Here is a 22,095-nt window from a genome sequence, read left to right on the forward strand (position 1 = left end):
ACCACGAAGATGCCCACTGTTGTACAAGAAGGATCGATAATTTAATAAAATGGTCTATGCTTTTGGGATTATCATTTTTCACATTTAACACATTCCCAGTGGCATAAATTTAAATCTGTTACTGTCCTAATACATGTAAATCAACCACTGTATAAAATCATGTAAATGGTCACAAGTTTATATAGCGCTTTTCCACGTTCAACACACTCAAAACGCTTTACAGTGGCCCCTCGCTGTATCGCGGTTCACCTTTTGCAGATTGTTTTTGTCCAATTTTACATGCTTTTTTTTAACAGTATATGAGCGTGCATTGTGTTCTGCGTCCGGATTGGCTGAGGGACTGTAGACCGTTGTCCATCAGTCTCCTCCGTCCCGTGTCTCCTGTACAGTACAGAATGTGTTCAGACAAATTTACATAAATGTTGGATCGCAGTGTGACTCTGAAGTGCTGTACGTTTGCAAGTTTCCCTGACAAAACCCACAATGTCGATGAAACGTTCTGCACCGACAAAGACGCCTACGAAGGTTTGAACTTTGAGAGAGTTTAAACGAGAGAGAAATGTGAGAAAATGTTAATGCCTGTGTGAGAAAAGTGTATAAAGTGTGTGGTGAGGGGTTTTACAGCAAAAAACATAGTGAATAACTGTAAAAAATAAAGCTAGAGATTTCGCCTGTTGCACGTTATTTGTAGAACGTAACCCCCCACAAAAAACGAGGGACCACTGTACATCAAGGAACCACTTAGGGGCAAGGTGGGGGTAAGTGCCTTGCCCAAGGACACAACGACAGCATTCATTTTTGGGGACTGGAATCACACTGGCAACTATGTTTATGTCGAGAGCGAACCGCTAACCTTCGGATCAGTGGACAAACATTCTACCAACTCAGCTATTGTCGCCCCTAACCATTGGGTAGCAATTCAAACTCTCAAATTTGTAGTACCCCAAATCTACAGCAATATAGTCTTACTTTTCAAGACCTGACTGTCTCAATGAGCCTGCCTTTGTCGGTAAATGAGTTGTTCTACAGATGTTTTAAAACTGTACATCTATGATCCTCCTTATATTTGTTCGGTTCCTGTCAGGGCTGCAAGATACGTCACAATCAAATCGAAATCGCAATTAGCAAAGACCAGGATTTGTTCCGCAATATAATTCAATCTGCAAACAACAGAATAAAACCTCTAATTGTGTATAAAACATGCTAAGTGTGTATTTAGACTTCAACAAACACATTCTGTCCTTCAGTCTTCTCTCAAGTATGAAATGCTTTGAAAAGAATCCTACAAAAGACATAACATCAAATCTAAACCCAATGCAACCAGAAAAATCCCTATTATATTTTTTCCCCAAAATCATGCAGCAACTTCCCACATTTCCACCGTTAACATCACTAAGTCCTCCACCCGGACAAGAAACTGAGTTCACTTTCGTCCCCCCATTAACATTTCACTAAGCCACAAGTGCTAATACCTGTTCTTAACCATCTTGGCGTCTGGTATCCACATATCTGTCTCATTCCTTTTTTTTCCCCTTTGAAAATCCAACACCCCTCTCCACTATCACACCGGGGGCCGTGCTGGTGATTAATCAAAACGGCGCGCACTGACACACGGCTAAATTGGCTGCTCTAACCTGATATATAACACAGACATGGCGCCCCCACCAACTCGCACTTTTCTCGGAGGATCGCAGCTAATGCCGAGATTGCGCTGGTTTTGCTGCTCAAGGCAACACAAGTTTCTAACCCTTAGTCTCTAATAGAATCTCAGGCCGGTACTTGGGCCGTGTTTTGGGGTCATTGGACATACACAGGGGGAGATGAGAGGTTGTATCTCTATAAAGCGTAATATGAGTTTGTGCAAGTCGTAGATCATGTCTGAAATGAATGTATTGAGGATGCCCAAAGCTGCAGTGTGGATACAAACAATTTCGTGATTATATTCTCAGTGTTTGGACCATTTCAAGGTCATTTTAATACACCATTTTCTAGGATACAAAATATAATTCTAGCTTAGTAGAGGTACAGTCCATGTCCGATTTACTCACACATTCATACACCAGTGTACACAGACACTGGGGGCGGGGTGGGTTAAGTGTCTTGCCCAAGGACGCAGCGACAGCATTCATCTGTGGGAATGAGAATTGCACTGCCAACCTTCGAATCAGCGTCAAACACTCGAAGTAAGTAAGCTACTGTCGCCTGTCCATCTCTGATTTGAGCTTCTCTATATCTGGGGATAATTAATACAATGTCATGATTCCGGTCAGTCCTGACTCGTTTGTTGTCCTTTCCCCCTCCCTCACGTGTCTGAGTCTGGAGCTGGGCGGAGATCTTGGCTCCTCCCATGCACACCTGGAGGCAATTACAATCAACTGTACCTGCGGTGGATAAGAGGAGCCAGGACCCGACACTCGGCGCCAGATCATCCTCATGTTCATGTGAATATACCTTGATTGGCTCTGTCCATGTTTTTCCCTGCTTTGTACGTTGCTTACCGGATTACCTTTGCTCCTCACCAGATCCCACTCCTTGGACCAGCTCAGCACTCCCGTCTTCGACCCTGCTTCCCTGTACCGGTACTGTTCTCATCTCAGATTCAGCTCCTCACGTTTTCCCTTGGACCACGGCTAACTCCCCGCTCCCGACACACCGTCTGATCTACTGTCATTTGCCTATCTACACTTTGTACATAAACACTGTTAAAACTTCGCCGAGTTCTGTATTTTTGGTCCCTCGTGCCTAATGTTACGACATACAAATATATCCTGAAAAAACACCTGTTGAATGTCGAATTTGTTGGAATAATGTTACAGTTTTGGTAATCATTTTTGCACTGTATTTTAAATGTGCAATTTTACAACTCAAAACTGCTTTCCAAAACTAGTTTCCATTAAATAATTGTTCAAAAAGTGGACCAATATGAATGAATTTGCAGTTTGTCCACTGATCCAAAGGTTGGTGGTTCAAATTTCGCTTTCAACCTAAAAACATCTTTGGTTGAGCGGTCAGATTCACTTTTTTGTGTACACTGGTATATGAATGTGTGTGTGTGTGTGTGAATGGGCGATCGGTTCTTTAATGTAAAGCGCTATATAAAAATGTGACAATTTACCATATTTTTTGTCAGTATAAAAAACAGTCCAATTCATTCCACTACATCTGATAAATGACTATATCCTCAAACCTGTTGAATGTTATTGGTTCCTTATAAAATAATGTCCCCATTTTTAAAAGTTGAACACTACAACTCAAATCCAACAAATTACTATTCACAACTACTTCCTGTTAAATAACTGTTCAGAGAGTTAATGGACCATCATAATCCATGTAATGTTATTTCCAATTGCGAAGAAAAACATCAGCCAAAATTGAGGGTGAAGCACTTTAAGGGGCTTTGGACATTACTATGCTTAATATATAGTGTAATTTCTATTTCAAATGTCTGGGCACATTGAGCATTCATCCAGTATGTGATGTTGGTACTAAATTGCATCTATAATTAATCCCACATAAAGGATTTCTAAAGGATTCTGCCTCGTCAGCCTTGCTCCGGACCCGGTACATTAATGCGCAACGGCTCAAGGGGACATGTTTTGAATTGAAGCAGGACTTGTACGTTCTGGTATAAGTCATATGACAGTATATTTGTGGATATGTTGGAAAAGTAAAAATGAACGACAGCTTGGTGCCTCCCCTGGACACCAGAGGGCAGCGGTATAAATGAAGTGTGAGCAAAGACCCATAAATCTAACAGTGAGTCCAAGACCTGACACAAGACTCGAATGCACAAGTGACCTCCAGTATAAAACTGTGAATTTTGTTTCTGGCTGACAATAAATGATGAGAAATGCTAATAACGCTATCGATTTTTGTGTTAAATATCACACCAATTGCGGGAACATTACAAATCATTGTGGCTGATGGAGTTACGGTCAGTCAGCGATAGCAGAACGACGTACTCTTATCTGGGCTGAAAATAATCCAAAATGGCCGTTCACATGTTTATAACGCATTTTCGTTTATAGATAATATTTTTTTTCTGTTCAACACCATTTACCATTTTAAATAATCCCCAAAAGTGCAGGTTACCCAAGAAGGTTTCACAAATGTATTATGCTTCATTGTGACTTGACCTTTCATCGACATAAAGGTTAATGCGATTCACTTCTATGACTTCTTTTGAGTTTTATTTTCAGCGCATATGCCTTTTTTATTGGAGTATTGGAGGGTATTTTTAATAATGAAACTCCTTCATAATTTTCCATATGAATCTATTTTTGGCTGTTGGAATCTAGACAATGTCATACAGCCAATATTCAAAAGGACAATCCACAAAATTGGTCTTTTATATTAATAAGGCCTGCGAAATCCCTATTACTACACAAATGTGAATATTTACAACATACTTTTTTGTTTCCTTCAATATACTGTTTCTACCAGATGTGCCACCAGCTTGTCTCCATGGAGATTTGACTACTTTACCTGAATTGTTCCACAGTATGACATTAAGCATATCTATCTCCACTGAGAAGACACCACCAAGTCAGATCTGTAGAACGGCAAACTATCACAGAATGCGTTGAATTTTTCCAAGGCATTTTTTCCAACCAAAGAAATAACATCTCCATGGAAACAAACAGGTGGTTAACCCTCACCAAAAATGTTACATAGTGCACCTTTAGGTCTTCTAGAGCTTTAATCGAACCCATCAATAAAGTCTACATCTCCTCACCTGATCTCCCGTCTCTCTGGATGTCCACGTGGTGCCAGTTCCCATCGTTGACCTTTGCCTGCGTCGCTTTCACTTTGATGGTCCCAGAGCCCATATCCAGCAGCAGGAACAACCCTCCGTCCAACAACTCCACGGCGAAGAAGTCCACCTTGGTGTTCTTCTGACCTTTGGCGTCCCTCCTGTCCTGAGCTTTGCCCTGGGTGAAGAGGATGAGCCCGTTGGGTTCGGAGGTGCGGAAGTCGAAAGAGATCGATCCCACTCGTTTGGTGTTCCACTTGGGCAGAGACAACGAAGACTCCGGACTCTCGAAGCTGATGGGGTCCAAAGTGGGAACGTTCTCGCACTTAAAGACAATGTCGCCCTGAAGTTTCATTTTGGGGTCGACGATGCGGGCCAGACGAGACAGCTCCAGGCGGATGTCGTTGTTCTTGTACACCACCTGGACAAGAAACAGATGAAAACAGTGAGAAAAAGACGCTTTAAATGTAGAGCTTATATTTTAGTTTGCTTAAAATCTGCAATCCCTAGATATGGGCGAGTGAAGCTGAAGAGGAAAATGGATCAGAAGGACGGTGAATTTCCCACAATTACGGTCACACCTGTTAAGATATCCATAAAAATAAACTCCCTCCATCCCTGCCTTGAGTGAAGTTTTGATTCTTCATTGAACCTTAGTCACTAGTATAGTATAATAACATGAAAAGTCTGAAGAGGTGAACTATTTGGGAACGTACAATTTTTAGAGCTTAAATTGTATTCCAGATGTGACCTTTCTGTTTCTCTCTGTCTGGATCACAGACAGTATATATAAATGGACATAGCTAATGTGCTAGCCGTCGTGTTCCAAATACAAAGTGATCATGGGCATGCTTTCAACGCCATCGACTCTTTCTTCAATTGACTTTAAATTGACCTCTTCCTGTGTAATTGCCGCTCTGAGCCTCGTCATTTGGGTCTTAAAATGTTCATGTTAACCCGCTGTACATTTTATTTCACTATTTTGTCTGTGATTAAAGATATGAACATTAATAACAGACAAATCAGGCGCCTTCTTTCCCCGAGGCCCGATAGCGTTAGCAACAGGTTTGATTGACAGCGTTGCTAAGCATTCACTCCCTGCTCTTTGGTTGCAGTCTTCAGAATTCGAAATGTGATGCTCGGCTCCAAATTTGCCTCAGTAACTGCTTCATTTGATTGGAGCAGAACGCTACGGGTAACATCACATCCCTTAGTCCACTTCTACAGTCGAGTAGGCACTGCAGTTTTCCTCTTTACCATCCAAAAACATGCACAACAGGTAACATCCTCCTGCTAAGATAATCCTGACTCAAGATCTAGAGTTGGGTCCATCGTCTGCTCCCTTAGTGGCATTACAGAGGACAAATTTCTTACAGGGACAGTAAAAAATACTGTATACCATCGCACAAACATAATACTCTAATTTAAAGTACATCCACTCATAAACAGGGAACAACAATAAGTGCAAAAACACAAGAGCGCATCCACAAAAGAACCATGATTGCTGGACTGCATCAGTATGAAAGCGAACTTGGCATATTACGGACTTGCAGCTCCTGTAAATTCTCAAGTGGTCATTTGATGAATACCGTGCTTCATTACAAAATGCGATATGATGGCTCTATAACTGATGAAAGCACATTGCCAATTCAAAGCAAGATCAATAAAACTAATATATTTTTCTGGCGTGTGTGGAGCGTGCACGGGGCCATTTGTGTCTCGCTTATTTTCAACATCAACTTCAATTTCTCCGTGATGAAAGACGCAATACGGTCCAACTCTACATTTCTATTTGATTGAGCATGTGCCGAGTTAAGGCAGCGGTACAATTAGGAGAAAGGCGTTTTGTATAGAGTTCAAAAAGCTACAGTGAAATCCCTCGGAGTACGTAGTAGTAACCCAGAGAGAATAGATCCAGGAACACAGCTATTTACCAAATGTACATTCACCCTACTTCTGTTTTTGAGTAGAACGCCCATAGCCTGTACAATCATGTAGCACAAAAAAAGACTCTAGGGGAGCATTGTCCATCGAGAAGCACTGATGCTGAAAATTAATGTCTTTTCTTCATTGTAGTGATTTTTTTCCTTGCGCTATAGGGCTTTGTGTGTGTGTGTATGTTGTTCGAGAAGGCACAGCTGCTGTCGGCACACGGATTTCGCTGCTTTTGGGATTACCGATAATCTGGTCAGATTTCACGATAAATCAACACAGGTGACCACAGAGCTGAGGCGACCCTGACAAGTGGAGTGAGAGGAAAGAGAGAGGTGGAGATAAAGGGCAGTCGCAAAGAAGTGGAAAAATATATGTCAAGAGGTAAAAAAAACCAGGTTCAAAGTTCACTGCACAGTTTATCTGCTGCATCGTACGCCTTTTGCTGGTATCCATGTTAGTGTTTTGCCTTGAATGTTCCACAGTATGGCATTAGAATGAGCTAACTATGTGGAGACAAGAGTGTAGTACATCCAGGCTAAGTTACAAGTCAGATCTGTGGAGAAATAATCCTGCGCATGGGTAATATGGTTTTGAATGTATTTTGTATGTATTTGCTGGTATCCATGTTAGTGTTTTGCCTTGAATGTTCCACAGTATGGCATTAGAATGGTCTAACTCTGTGGAGACAAGCTTGTAGTATCTCCAGGCCCAGTTACACGTCAGATCTGTGGAGAAATAATCCTGCGCATGGGTAATATGGTTTTGAATGTATTTTGTATGTATTTGCTGGTATCCATGTTAGTGTTTTGTCTTGAATGTTCCACAGTATGGCATTAGAATGGTCTAACTCTGTGGAGACAAGAGTGTAGTACATCCAGGCTAAGTTACAAGTCAGATCTGTGGAGAGGTGATCCTGCTCATGGGTAATATGGTTTTGAATGTATTTTTTAGCATTAAAAACATCTGTAATATCATAAATGCTACATAGATACTGTATGTTTAATGTCATACTGTGGAATATTTCTGGTAAAGCATGAACACTCTCCATTAGAAAGTTAACATAGATCAGCTTCAAATACGTAGCTGTTGACACGTTTAGCCAATTTGTATTTTGGATTTCGTCAGCAAAAGCAAATTGTAGTTTATTTACCTGCAAACAACTCCTTAGCTGACATGGAATGGACAATAGTCGATTTGACCAAGTAGATTAAAGAAGACATATTGTGCTTGTCCGTGGATCATTTTGTTATAATTTGCACATTTTAAATTGCGATATTCATCTAAAATAACTTAATAAAAGAAACAAGTCCGCTGACCACCGCGTTAGAAAATTGCGGTGCCCAATGGGAGCTGACATCGCCGTAAACGTCAACCCAGCACCTCCGATCGATAGCTGCACATTACACTTGCAAGAAGCAGATTTTTTTTCCCCCATTTCTACCAAACTGACTACGCAACGCTGCTGAATCCTGCGCATATCACCAATTAAAAAAAACAAAACTGGAGAACGAAGTAAGTACAGAGCAGTGGGCGTACGCTGGGGGCGGCGTAAACATGGATTGATCGGCAAAAATAAGCGATTAAACATTGCTCAAACATTCGCAAATCGCTCCACGTACAACTTCGGGTGAGTAAATGGTGAGGGGAAACAACTATAACGCGTTTAAAAGCTGTGAAAAGTCAATTTGGAATATCGATAGATGGTAGATGAAGTGAACACAGTCATTGCGGTAGAAGAACAAGTCTGCAGCGGCGCATTCAAAGTAGTTGGACAGACTTCGGGGAAAAATAAACAACACGGGTGACGTACAAGACCGGGCAAAGCACTTGACCAAAGGCTTCAATAAAGTGAGCTGTGAAAAGCAATCCTGCACTTGTTAGAGCTGCCATACTGGAGTCTGCCGCTGTAGTCCCTTTGGCTTCAATTATCATCTCTATTTTGTTCTTTGTGTTATATCTTTGTAATCTCAGTAATATCAATATCAAACAACTAGACGCCACTATATCTATGTTTAAAGCGAGGTATTCACAAATGAGGGCAAAATATTCATCTTTATAAGGATTAATAAGATCCTAGACTAAGTGAGGGAAGAAAAAACATGTTGTCTTTCACACTATATGCTTTAGAACTTCTCTGGGGTGAAAGAACACACTGAACTTGACATGAAAAAGACGAAGAAGAAGAAACATATGCTTGAAAAGTTTTAATTTGCAACTTGTTTAAAAGTACGAGCGAGATCACTGTCTAGTTATTAGATGTACTGTCTCAGAGTCTGTCACGGTGGCGGAGGGGATATTTTTTCAACCAAATTAGTTGCAGAGAGCAGAAGTTTGTGAAGTATTTGATGACTGACGAAAAGATTTGGGCTGCACTGATGTTTCAAAAGCATTGCTCTCTGGTAACAACTCAAGACAAAAGTGGTATTCTCATTTGTTGTTGGAGTTTGGGGATGAGGAAGGGCCTGGAACGTTTAATCTTAGTGGTTGATACAGTAGTTAAAGTTGCACCAATCTTTTTGCTGCTTAAATGGGCACTATGGAACTTTTCTGGTCTGTCACTTGTTTGTACGTGGTTATGGTTTAAAAAAAAAAAAAAAAAAAAAACTCATAGGAAATGCTTTGCTGATCTACTTTGTGACAGTAGCTCAGTTGGTAGAGTGTGGCCTAGCACCAAGACTAAACCAGGGCTAAATTAGGACTAAACCAGGGCTAAACCAGGACTAAACCGGGGCTAAACCAGGACTAAACCAGGGCTAAACCAGGACTAAACCGGGGCTAAACCGGGGCTAAACCAGGACTAAACTGGGGCTAAACTGGGGCTAAACCGGGGCTAAACCGGGGCTAAACCAGGACTAAACCAGGACTAAACCAGGACTAAACCAGGGCTAAACCAGGGCTAAACTGGGACTAAACCAGGGCTAAACCAGGGCTAAACCAGGGCTAAACCAGGACTAAACCGGTGCTAAACCAGGACTAAACCAGGACTAAACTGGAGCTAAACCAGGACTAAACCGAGACTAAACCAAGACTAAAACAGGACTAAACCAGGGCTAATCATGGGGAATTTCAGTTTTATGCACCTAAAACCTAGAACAGTTTTCCTGAAGATGAGACAGGCCTCTACTTTGACGATGTTTAAATTCAGGCTCAAAACGATTGTTTAGCTGTGCATATGACTGAAAGGGTTTTATTGCACTTTTCTCTGCTAATCTTACGATGATTATTTATGTTTTGATTTGTTGTATTGTGATTTTAATGTATTTTTAAAATTCTTTAAAGCACTTTGAACTACCTTGTGTACCAACTGTGCTGTACAAATAAACTTGTCTTGCTTTTCCTTTGTCCACTGATCTGAAGGTTGACGGTTCGACTCTCACTCTTGACATAAACATTAGTCGAGCGGTCAGATCCACTGACCCACATGTTGACAATGCGATACACAGATAAATACTGTTGTTGTGTCCTTTGGCAAGACACCACCTTGCCCCAAATGTCTGCGTACACTGGTGTATGAATGTGTGTGTGATTGGGTGAGGTTTTCTTGGATAAAGTGCTTTGAGTGACTTGAAAGTGGAAATGCTCTATAACAAAATTCTACAGTTTTAATTTTTCCACCCAGCACACAGGCGTAACCGTTTTTTGGGTGTATCTGCCTCCCTAGCTTTAATGATTAAACAGCTCTTTATTTTATTGCGTAAGTGCTAAGTTAAAGTCACTGAGTTTTATGCTATTAAAATCTTTACTTGTTTATTTTCAAAGGTTTGCAGTGGTCCAACGTTATTCCTCACTTGCATCTTAATTATTCACCGCAATGAGTTTATAAGCGTATTTCTCAAGGAAAATTTTACTGTCATAGTAATGCAAAAATAACTAGCATTCTAACTGAACATTTCCTGATACTCGGGCGATAAAACGACTTACAAACGACTTGACCTGATCTGCTTAAAACACACCTTTACAGAGGCAAGACAAATTGGATACAGCCACATTGATTCCATGGCTAAAACCCCATCCCATCTTCATTTGCAAATAATTCCAGACTCAGTAACTAACTAAAGAAAACAACCTTGTATCAGTTTGCGGGGCATTGTCTCGGCCTTCGCAACTTTTCACCTCGGGGGACGCACTAATCTTACACCAACGATCTGTTTTGAGAGTATGATTTTGACTCTTTCGGGGGGGATCAATTCTCAAATCGAAATGATGTTATGAGAGAGGAAGTGACTGGGGCCGCGGCAACGAGTTATACTACGCTATCTTTTCGCCCTATCAACAGTCTTATGGGGCCCATCCATAATGCAGGCACGGGGGGGCTGTAACCACTCCATAAAGCCCGCATCCTCCATCTCTTTTCGGGATGGTGTATTGATCGCGTGGTGCTGCGATGGGGGGCAAGGGGAGACTCAGACACGCAGGTCTAATCTATTTCAGATCAGTGCTTCTGTCCTCCTGGCCCCGGACACAGCTGCCGTCAGGGTCTGATTTAGCCGCGGTGCTAATGAAGAAGAGAGGTAATTCTGTTCAAGTGGAGCAAGGGCACACACGCCGCACACAGCTAGCACTCAGGAGACCTCCGGAAGGGACACTGGACGGCTTTAGCGGACAGTGGGAAACAATACAATTAATTATGAGCTTAATAACAAGGTAGTTAGGGGCAGAACTGTGTCAGGCTTGTGTTGTGGCGTCGTTAGCTGGATTAGGATGAAAAATGAATGTTTAATCAAGTGGTTGCGGAGGCTATACGAAGCAAAGAAGCGCGCTAACAAGTCCGACGCTTTAATAATTCTACAATCTGCATAGAAAACAACAGAAAGACAGTCTTTAATCGTGATCTTTGAGGAAATAACGTCAGAAATTTGTACCGCTAGCTGCTCAGTTCTTGTTATCAGAAGGTATAATACTCCCTACAACAGAAGCGTGCCTTGAATGTACAACAGCGGGTAACAGCAGTTGGTAGAGCGTTTGTCGACTGATTGGCGGTTTGAATCCCGCTCTCAAAGTAAATATTATTGGTTGAGCGGCCAGATCCAAAGACTCACAGGTTGTCGGTGCAATTCCAGCTCCTACAGATGAATGATGTCGTTGGGGAGTGGTTTCTTGACGTAAAACGCTTTGAGTGCCCTGAAAGTGGAAAAGCGCTACACCATAACGGTTTTAAAGTTTGCTCTAAACGATAAAAGTTGGCTTCTATTCTGTATTTTAATTATAAGCAGCAGATGAGCGGCTATGACGAACATTTTTATAAGAAGGATTAGTCTGAAGACCTCCATGTTTCAAGTTGTAACGTAGCGGTGTCAAACACATTTTCACCGATGGCCACATGTAAAATAGATGTAACTACCATTTTAAAATAGTTAATTAACTGTGTCTGTATTCATTACTCAACTTACTTTACAAATATTACATATGCATTTGCCTAGATTTAAAATGTGGCTGTGTAACTGCGCGTCTCGTGAAAAAGTGACATTTCAAGACAATCATACCTTTTAATTTACCCCGTTGAGGGCCATATAAAATGATGTGGAGGGCCGCATTTAGCCCGCAGGCCTCGAGTTTGACACACGTGTTGTAACGGCTAACTCCTCACCAAAGTAAACAAGGCTAAACCCGTGTCATGTAGAGATCGCTGTTGGTTAAATACTGATTTTAAACCGGTGTCACCATCATTCTTTTCCTGTAAACAAACTATGTCCTGGCGTCACGAACCTGCCCCCGGAGGCCAAAAGTGAGAGGTGCGGCCATCCCATTAGAGAGTGTGGACACATCCATCCATCACTGGTCCCGCTTCTAAAGGACACTTAAACAACACTAGAGGACAGGCTGGCATTTGCATTTGGATTAGAAGCTAAATACTGTTTGTTCATTCTACTACGAGGAGAAGTACTCAGCACTGTTAAAATACAAAGTGTAAAATTACTTCTGCTTTAACTACTACGATGTGGATATTCATAAAACTATCACTTCAGCTACTTCAAACACTTCAAGCTCTTACTACGACAAACAATAATACAATATCAAATACCCCTACAGATACTACTTCTATGGATAATGTTGAGAATATTCTGTCAAGGAGGATGCAAAAATATTTCTTTTCCACGGAAATAGATTTGGCTTCCGAAAACACTGCTATACCAAATTGAAAGGAGCACTGTGAAACATGGTGGGGGATGCTCCGTCTGCTTGTCTCCATGGAGATGTTATTACACTTGTATATCTTGTGCTTATTCCATTACACATATTTTTATTGCTGGTTGAAATACCTGTACAAATGTGTATTCTTACTGTAAGCCACACGGGTTCGCCACTCCACAGATCATCAGCTACAGGTTATCTCCTGTGATTTAGGTCAGTTTGACTGGACTGTGGGACATTCCAGGCAAAGCAATAAGTTCTCCATGGAAACAAGATACTGTAGTGTATGTGGTTAATACATGTCTGAACTTAGTGAAAATAAAAGACGATTAAAAAAATCTGATGCAAGTAGGATCAAATTAGGACTACTACTACTACTACTACCACTACTACTAATACCACAACTACTACTACCACTACTACTAATACCACAACTATTACTACTACTACTAATACTACTACTACCACAACTATTACTACTACTACTACTACCACAACTATTACTACTACCACTACTACTAATACCACAACTATTACTACTACTACTACTACTAATACTACTACCACAACTATTACTACTACCACTACTACTAATACCACAACTATTACTACTACTACTACTACTAATACTACTACCACAACTATTACTGCTACTACTGCTACTACCAAAACTACTAATACCACAACTATTACTACTAATACTACTACCACTGCTACTAATACTAATGCCACAACTACTACTACCACTACTACTACTACTACTTCTCCTGCTATTACTACTACTACCGCTACTACTAATACAATAACCACTAATACCACTACTTCTCCTGCTACTACTTCTACTACTAATACCACAACTACTACTACCACTACTTCTCCTGCTACTACTACTACTCCTACTAATACCACTACTACTACCACAACTACTACTACTTCTCCTGCTGTTACTACTACTACCACTACAGCTACTATTAATACCACAACTACTACTACTACCATTACCACTACCACTAATACTACCACTGCTACCACCACTACTAATACTACCACTGCTACTACTAAAAAAAAAATACCACAGTGAAGTTATGCTGCTACTTTCTACTCTACGCTGTGACTAACACCTGACTTATCGTGTGCGTAAACATTCTTCTTCTAACTTCACAGACTCATCCTCGCCCTGGCCTCTCTCCGTCTGTCCCGGCTGACCCTCCTTTACTCCTCCTACGCCCTGGTCCTTTTTACCGTTACTCCTCCTCCTCCTCCAGCTCTGGACCTCCAGCACCACCCCTGTCACGCTCTCACCTCTCACCCAAGAAGAAGCCTCTCCTCTGGGTGTGACTGAGTGCTCCGCGGCCGCCCACACACACTGACAGAAGCTGGCATTACTCCGCGGTACTTTACGGAGCAGTGAAGAAAGACTGGGATAGTGTAGATTACGCTGGTACAGACTAGAGACAACGTGTACTCTTTAATCTTAATGGCTTAGTGTTGCTAAAAGAACTCAGCTATAATTAATACATAGAACCAGGCAGCGTGAATCATCTGTCTCAGAGTGCAGGGCTTATGCATATTGAAAAACACACTGGTTTAGGTAACGCTACAACTACGCGTCAAGAGTTTGTGCAAAACAACTGCAGAAAAAAGTACTACGCAGCAAATACGTGTTAAAATTTGATTAGATTTGACCCTCTATGAGTCATTTCCTGTTTAGTTTCACTCCCGTTTGTCATTTAGTGGGGGGTTAGTGAAGGATTTTCCTAATTTAACTCTCAGTGAGCGGCCTAAGAATTACTACTACACCTTTTCAGAGGGATTACGCACAAAAGCACGTGTTTGTGGTTTATCGGACAGGCGTTTCGCAGTGACTGAGGTGGCGTCGGGGCTCAGACAGTGTGTGGATACAGGTTTTGGACTTTGTAAATCGTTAAGTGCGTGTAGACTTTGTTGTTGTATTTATTTCAGTAAGAAAAAGGAAAACAAAAGAAAAAGGAGATAACGTTTTTATATCGACGTTAGCGAGACAACTTCAATGGTCGACCTCATGATACTTTGTGCCGATGTGACATAAACTACCGGAGATTTAGTTGCTTTAAACCAGGGGCGTCAAACTCATTTTCACTGAGGGCCACATCAGTAAAACGGCCGCCATCAAGGGCCAGATGTAACTGTGAGGCAGTTTAAATGTCACTACATGTAACCAAATGTCATGTAAAATAAATGTAACTACTTTTTAACTTGCTAAATAACTGTTTCTGTGTTTATTACTTATTCAAGTTGCAAATATTACATGTCTGTGTAACTGCGTATCTCCTGATAAACTGACATTTTTAAAAGTGTGTTTCGGGCTTGAAGGCTAACTTTTGAATACTTTTTAACTCCATGTTTGGTGTCTCTGCCTCGTAACACAAAAAATATACAGGTTTCTCTCCTTGAAGCACAAACTTGTATTCACCTTCACCTTTCTTGAAACTGCCCTCCGTGCCAACAATTTTCCTCTTCCTGAACATTTTGGGATCATTATTTGCAAATATTTTAGTTCCACTTGTTGGGAAAATCTCATTAGTTTATGGTTAATGTACACATTCATTAAAGCAGCATAGATTTATTTTAAAATGACAGTTATGCCTTTTAATTTACCTTCTCGCGGGCCACATAAAACAAAGTGGCGAATCACATTTGGCCCCCGGGCCTTGAGTTTGACCGTAGATCGCTGGTTGATATAAACACATAAGTTAGGTTTTTAAAAGCTGTTAACTTCGTGCTATCATGCTTACGTAACTGCAGAGCTAAACATCCCATCAAAAGTTTTAAAAGTACATCAAGATCTAATGCGTATTAAATGCAGATGTAATCATGACTTATTTCTCAAAATGCACAATTTATACTATTCTATTTTAAACATCAGACTGTGTCCCTTTTACCCTCAGTAAAGTCAAGTTGCGACTAATTTATTTAGGCCTATTTCATTTTTTTTTTACAGAATAATACAATGCATCAAGGTTATTTTTAACAATAGGCCTCAATCTTTTCATGTAGAAGTTAAATCCTGACTGCTACAACAGCGAGTATAATTGGTTGGTGGGATTATGTACATTAATTGACTCATTTGCATGTTCACAATGTGATTTATTTCAGAAAATGCAGATTAGGGTGGAATATGTAGGGTTTTATATTCATCAAAGTCAGAATATTGGGGGATGATCTGATCTCTGCTTCACGCTCCCCTGATACGCCTGGATTAATAAGTATGTAAATGATATTATTACATTAACAATATCGCTTTAAATGCAAACTAACTATTTATTAATCATATCAGTCTTTTTTTAGATGATTCTCAATATCTACGTCAATGAGATGTAGAGCCATCTTGGACTGAGCGTGGCTTGTTTACCAGTACTTTTACCCACATTTAAGTACATGCAGTACATTTGTGAGTGAAACAGGCTTTACTGACCTTTGCTGTGTATATCTGTTATTATAATAGAGACAGTGATGTTTTCTCTCTGCTTCTACCTCTCCAGCTTCTTCCACCAACACCAAGAAGATCAGAGAAGATGGTCAAGATTATCTCAGCTCAGGCAGATGAACGTCTCTTCAAATTTAGAAAATGAGTCAACTTTTAGCTTTTATCACGTAAGCAGAGGCATTCGTGATTAGCTATTAAACTCAGGCTCAGAGTTAGCTTTGATGCAGTTTAGTCAAGGGCTTTTCCTCTTTTTTATATTAAATTTGGTAGGAAAGTACTCGTGATACACACAAAAAAATCTTGTTTTACAGCTCAAATTCTGATTTGTGAAGAAAATGTGAGTAAAAAATAAGATAAAATAACAAGAAGTGCTGAGTTCTAACACATCTGCAGCTCATCATTAACCAGAAAACTCAACTAAACTGTAAATCTATGTACTATTAGTACATGTGAAGTGAGTTGTCCTTCCTGTAACCAGGACTAAACCAAGACTAAACCAGGACTAAACCAAGAAAAAAACAGGACTACACCAGGACAAAACCAGGACAAAACCAAGAAAAAAAACAGGACTACACCAGGACAAAACCAAGCTTAAACCAGGAGAAAACCAGGACTAAACCAGGACTAAACCAGGACTAAACCAGGACTAAACCAGGACTAAACCAGATCAAAAGCAGGACTAAACCAAGAAAAAAAAAACAGGACTACACCAGGACAAAAACAGAATTAAAACAGGACTAAAACAAGACTAAATTAGGACTAAACCAGGACTAAACCAGGACTAAACCAAGATTAAACCAGGAGAAAACCAGGACTAAACCAGATCAAAACCAGGACTAAACCAAGACTAAACCAGGACTAAACCAAGAAAAAAAACAGGACTACACCAGGACAAAACCAGAATTAAAATAGGACTAAAACAAGACTAAATTGGGACTAAACCAGGACTAAACCAGGACTAAACCAGGACTAAACCAGGACTAAACCAGGACTAAACATGGGGGATCAGTGTTTCTGTTTTATGCAGCAAAAACCTGGAACAGTTCCTAAAGATGTGAGACAGACCTCGACTTTGACAATGTTTAAATCCAGGCTCAAAACAGTTTGTTATATCGTGATTTTAAAGTCTTTCTTATTCCGCTAAACACTTTGAATTACTTGTGTACGATTTGTGCTGTACAAATAATCTTGCTTTGTCTTACTGCTGCTACAAAGCTCATAGTGAATTAATAAGAACATGAACAGTCTCGAATTTACTAATCTAATCACGAAAGAGCGAAAGGCTGCAGTCAACCCCATTGAGAAAGTATGAGAAAAATACTATGGAGACAAGCGGGCGATGCCTCAAGAGAAATTTACAGGTCACAACTGTGGAGAGGCAAGCCTGCTTACAGTTTCATAGCAATGCAAACACTTAACACTGACTAAATGCAAAATACTAGACTAGTTTAATGCCATACAGTGGGAAGTTTCTGGCAAAACACTGGCATTTCCATGGAGACAAGCAGATGTTGGAACTCGAATTGTAAACAAACCAAAACTGATCAATAGAGAAGAAATATCAAGTCAGAAGAAGCTGAGAAGACAATCGAACAGAATAAATGTCACGTATATAATTTCCAAATTCAAATGAAAATATAATCCTAATTTGTACAGAAAACTCTCATCCCATGAAATATCCACTAAATTAAACTAATCTGAGTCTTTATAATGTGTGAGTTACTTCCACCTCTGCAAATAAAGTGATTCATTTCACCCAAAATCCACAGTGGATTAGAGCAGCGGGCCAAAGCTGGCAGAATTACTCTCTCATTATCTGTGGCTAGTGAATTCAAAAGAGGAGGTGGTGTGTGTAGAAATAATAAATCAGGTGCAGACGAGCGGAGGGAGGCAAAGACAAATAGTCAAAACATGTAGCGTATGTAGGTGAGCAAAGCCACAACCACAACTCACATCGCGGTACAAGTCGTCAGGATCCCAAGACTCTTCTCATTACTAAGCAAAATATACACAGCTGCCTGACTTCTACTGTATACGTGAAGTTTGTTTGCAATCTAGGTCAGGGTATTTATAATGCACTGCACATGGAGGGATCTATTATTTAACAAAAACAAAGAATTCGATTGGCTTTGTGAGTCCAGATGCAAAGTTATGGCCAACATAAATCTTGTCAGTGCAACGTTCTCACCAGAATCTCTTAAAAAAAAAAAAAAATCCACAACATTGCTCAGTGTCTAGTTAAAAAAGCAAAAAAAAAAAGCATTAATCTTATATAGTATTTTTACAGCTACTCTGACGCAGCACTTTTGGGAGTATTTTTAATCACGCTTGGCAATGGTGAGCAATTTATTTTTAAGGGCACTGCTGCTACTGTGGCTGCCAATCTGAGAAGTCGGGCCTATAAGATACAACTGCGATATAAAATGTTATTATCATTTTAAGTTAAAGATCAAATTTCCATTCAAGTAGTGCCATGTGTTGCAAGTTCTTGGGACATTTTGCCACAGCATATTTATGGAGTTGGATAATTAAGTCCGCTGGTATAGTGCCGATTTGCATTTGCGAGTCACTCTGAAACTCTGAACGCTGTCAGTCCACGGAATGATCCTGTAAAATTCACGCACGGTCCACTGGGGTGCGTCATGTCCGAGCCCATGCGTCGTGTCTAATGGAGTGGGCAGATTCAGGGATCAAGGCAGAACAACCATGGAGCGTCCTGCCCCTGTCCACATGGAGGCTGCTCCTCTCAAAATGAACCATGAATACAGGATAAATATCAGGGATGGAACAATATCACGTGTCGCCAGATCTCGCAGGATAAAGTTGACAGAAGATTTTGCACAAGTGAGAGAAATGTACTCATCAGATGGTTCTTCTTTGTGTTTATGTTTGCTCTGGACAAAAAGAAAAGCTTACCAACGAAAGTATTTGATTGTGGTAATATGTTTTTTTGTGCCCTCAAGAGAACTGTGTGGGAGTACTGTGTAGGAGTACTGCATGGGAGTACTCTGTGGCAGTACTGTGTGGGAATACTATGTGTGAGTACTGTGTAAGAGTACTGTGTGGGAGTATTGTGTGGGAGTATTGTGTGTGAGTACTCTGTGGCAGTACTATGTGGAAGTACTCTGTGGCAGTACCGTGTGGGAGTACTCTGTAGCAGTACTGTGTGGGAATACTGTGTGGGATTACCCTGTGGCAGTACTGTGTGTGAGTATTGTGTGTGAGTACTGTGTGGGACTACTGTGTGGAAGTACTCTGTAGCAGTACTGTGTGGCAGTACTGTGTGTGAGTATTGTGTGTCAGTACTGTGCAGGAGTACTGTGTGGGAGTACTGTGTGGGAGTACTGTGTGGGAGTACTGTGTGGGAGTATTGTGTGTGAGTACTCTGTGGCAGTACTCTGTGGCAGTACCGTGTGGGAGTACTCTGTAGCAGTACTGTGTGGGAATACTGTGTGGGATTACCCTGTGGCAGTACTGTGTGCGAGTATTGTGTGTGAGTACTGTGTGGGACTACTGTGTGGAAGTACTCTGTAGCAGTACTGTGTGGCAGTACTGTGCAGGAGTACTGTGTGGGAGTACTGTGTGGGAGTACTGTGTGGGAGTACTGCGTGGGAGTTTGTAGTGTGAAAACTCTAACTTTCAATACTGTGCATCCTGCTGTCTCCATCTTTATACATTTAAACATTAGAAAATACATAGACATTGGTGAGTACAAATCTTTCTGAAATACCCCCTGGGTATGACATCTAAAAATATATTTTACAATAAAGGATAAGGAATAGCAGAGACATTTATTTATATATTCCAGTATGCCAAAAAATCAATAGTAAGTAAAAGTAAACTCCCTTAAAGCAGCACAATGCGACATTCACCTTGGCCTCCACTTGGCAGACAGAGCCGGCTTTGTCTCTGGAGGAAAGGGCCAGCTGTAAATAATCAAATGCCTTATAACAAACTGCACTGTACTTAGCCTCGTGTGTGTGTGTATATGTACGTGTGTGTGTGTATGTATGTGTGTGTATATATGTGGGGGGGGGGTGCGCGTGTGTGTTGGTTCATTATCACACATGAATACACCAGCACGGTGGCAATGACTTTGAAAACACCTGTGCTTCCCTTTACTGCAGAAAAGTACACAACTGAAGAGCATTTAAGCTGGGATAAACATCACACTGTGCTCACACTATCAGACAAATATTTTTGATTCACATTTTATCAGTACATGCCTCATTTGCTGTTATGCAATCCAACGCTGTTACAAGGATATGAAACTATCAATACCTGTCTCTTGTCACCATAAATGTAAGAGGAATTATCATCAAATGCAATAAAACTTAAAAGCCCGTCTCCAGAAAACACGGGATCAAGACAGCAGACTTATCCAGACTTAACAGATTGAGGGGCCACAGCTGTTGTCTGGCCGGACAAGACTAAACACTGAATGTTTGGGATCATTTTGTGTCTCTACAAATTTCCGTTGGCATTATTGACAGGCAGATTAACCAATCAGAGAAACAAATGGTCCATTTGTGTCATAACAAACATGGCGGCTTAAAAAAGAGAACACAAATAACAAAGTACTGAGAAATCTAAGGGAAAACAAGATGCTGTATGGTCTAAGATAAAAATTTAACTTGAATGAATTACTAGTACTAGCATTCTCCTCTACTGCTCTCACCGTAAGTCCTCCAAAATCACAGAAATATCACACATGTGCACACACACACATGTTGTGTCTTGGAGTGTCTTGGAGTGTGTTGGAGTGTGTTGGAGTGTGTTGGAGTGTGTTGGAGTGTCTCGGTGTGTCTCGATGTGGCTTGGTGTGTCTGTGTCTTGGTGTGTCTTGGTGTGCCTTGATGTGTCTTGATGTGTCTTGATGTGTCTTGGTGTGTCTTGGTGTGCCTTGGTGTGTCTTGGTGTGTCTTGGTGTGTCTTGGTGTGTCTTGGTGTGTCTTGGTGTGTCTTGGTGTGCCTTGATGTGTCTTGATGTGTCTTGATGTGTCTTGGTGTGTCTTGGTGTGCCTTGGTGTGTCTTGATGTGTCTTGGTGTGTCTTGGTGTGTCTTGGTGTGTCTTGGTGTGTCTTGGTGTGTCTTGGTGTGTCTTGGTGTGTCTTGGTGTGTCTTGGTGTGTCTTGGTGTGTCTTGATGTGTCTTGGTGTGTCTTGGTGTGTCTTGGTGTGTCTTGGTGTGTTTTGGTGTGTCTTGGTGTGTTTTGTCTTGGTGTGCCTTGGTATGTCTTACCTTGGTGTGTAGTGTCTTAGTGCATCTTGATGTGTCTTGGTGTGTCTTGGTGTGTCTTGGTGTGTCTTGGAGTGTCTTGGAGTGTCTTGGTGTGTCTTGGTGTGTAGTATCTTGGTGTATCTATGTGTGTCTTGGTGTGTCTTGGTGTGTCTTGGTATGGCTAATCTTGGTGTGTAGTGTCTTGCTGTGCCTTACTATGTCTTGTCTGTCTTGTATTAAATTAAAAAAAAGAAAAAAAATTGAATCTGGTATCTGCCTGATAACGTCTGAAAAAGTATTCAATATTTTTAGTACATTAACAGTGTTCAGTTGCAACGATACCTCAATCTCCTGCCTGGAATTTACCACAACACAGACAAGGTGACTCTCCCAAAAACTGGAAAAGCATTAATGAAAAATAAGCCGTCAGAGGCTGTATTTCAGGCCAAAAACATGCGGGAAGAAAAAGGGTGCAGTGGACTGATGAAAACGCTCACATAAATGAAAGCCTCACTGGAAAGTGTGAGCCTGAGCCTGGCAACACATCAGTGGATTATACTGGGGCTTGTCAAAAATCAGGAAGTCTAC

At 40.9% G+C, this 22,095-nt stretch overlaps 1 protein-coding gene across 1 annotated transcript in view; it reads right to left on the minus strand.

Annotated features, from left to right (window-relative positions):
* The window catches only part of LOC117392670 (neurexin-3b-like), a 565,984-nt gene that overhangs the window by 390,245 nt on the left and 153,644 nt on the right, over positions 1 to 22,095 (minus strand). The window contains exon 8 of the mRNA XM_055232346.1: positions 4,736 to 5,174. Coding sequence (XP_055088321.1) covers positions 4,736 to 5,174 — 439 coding nt within the window. The remainder of the gene's footprint in view (positions 1 to 4,735; positions 5,175 to 22,095) is intronic.

The sequence above is a fragment of the Periophthalmus magnuspinnatus genome, chromosome 24 (genome assembly GCF_009829125.3).
Source record: "Periophthalmus magnuspinnatus isolate fPerMag1 chromosome 24, fPerMag1.2.pri, whole genome shotgun sequence".
NCBI classification, from domain to species: Eukaryota; Metazoa; Chordata; class Actinopteri; order Gobiiformes; family Gobiidae; genus Periophthalmus; species Periophthalmus magnuspinnatus.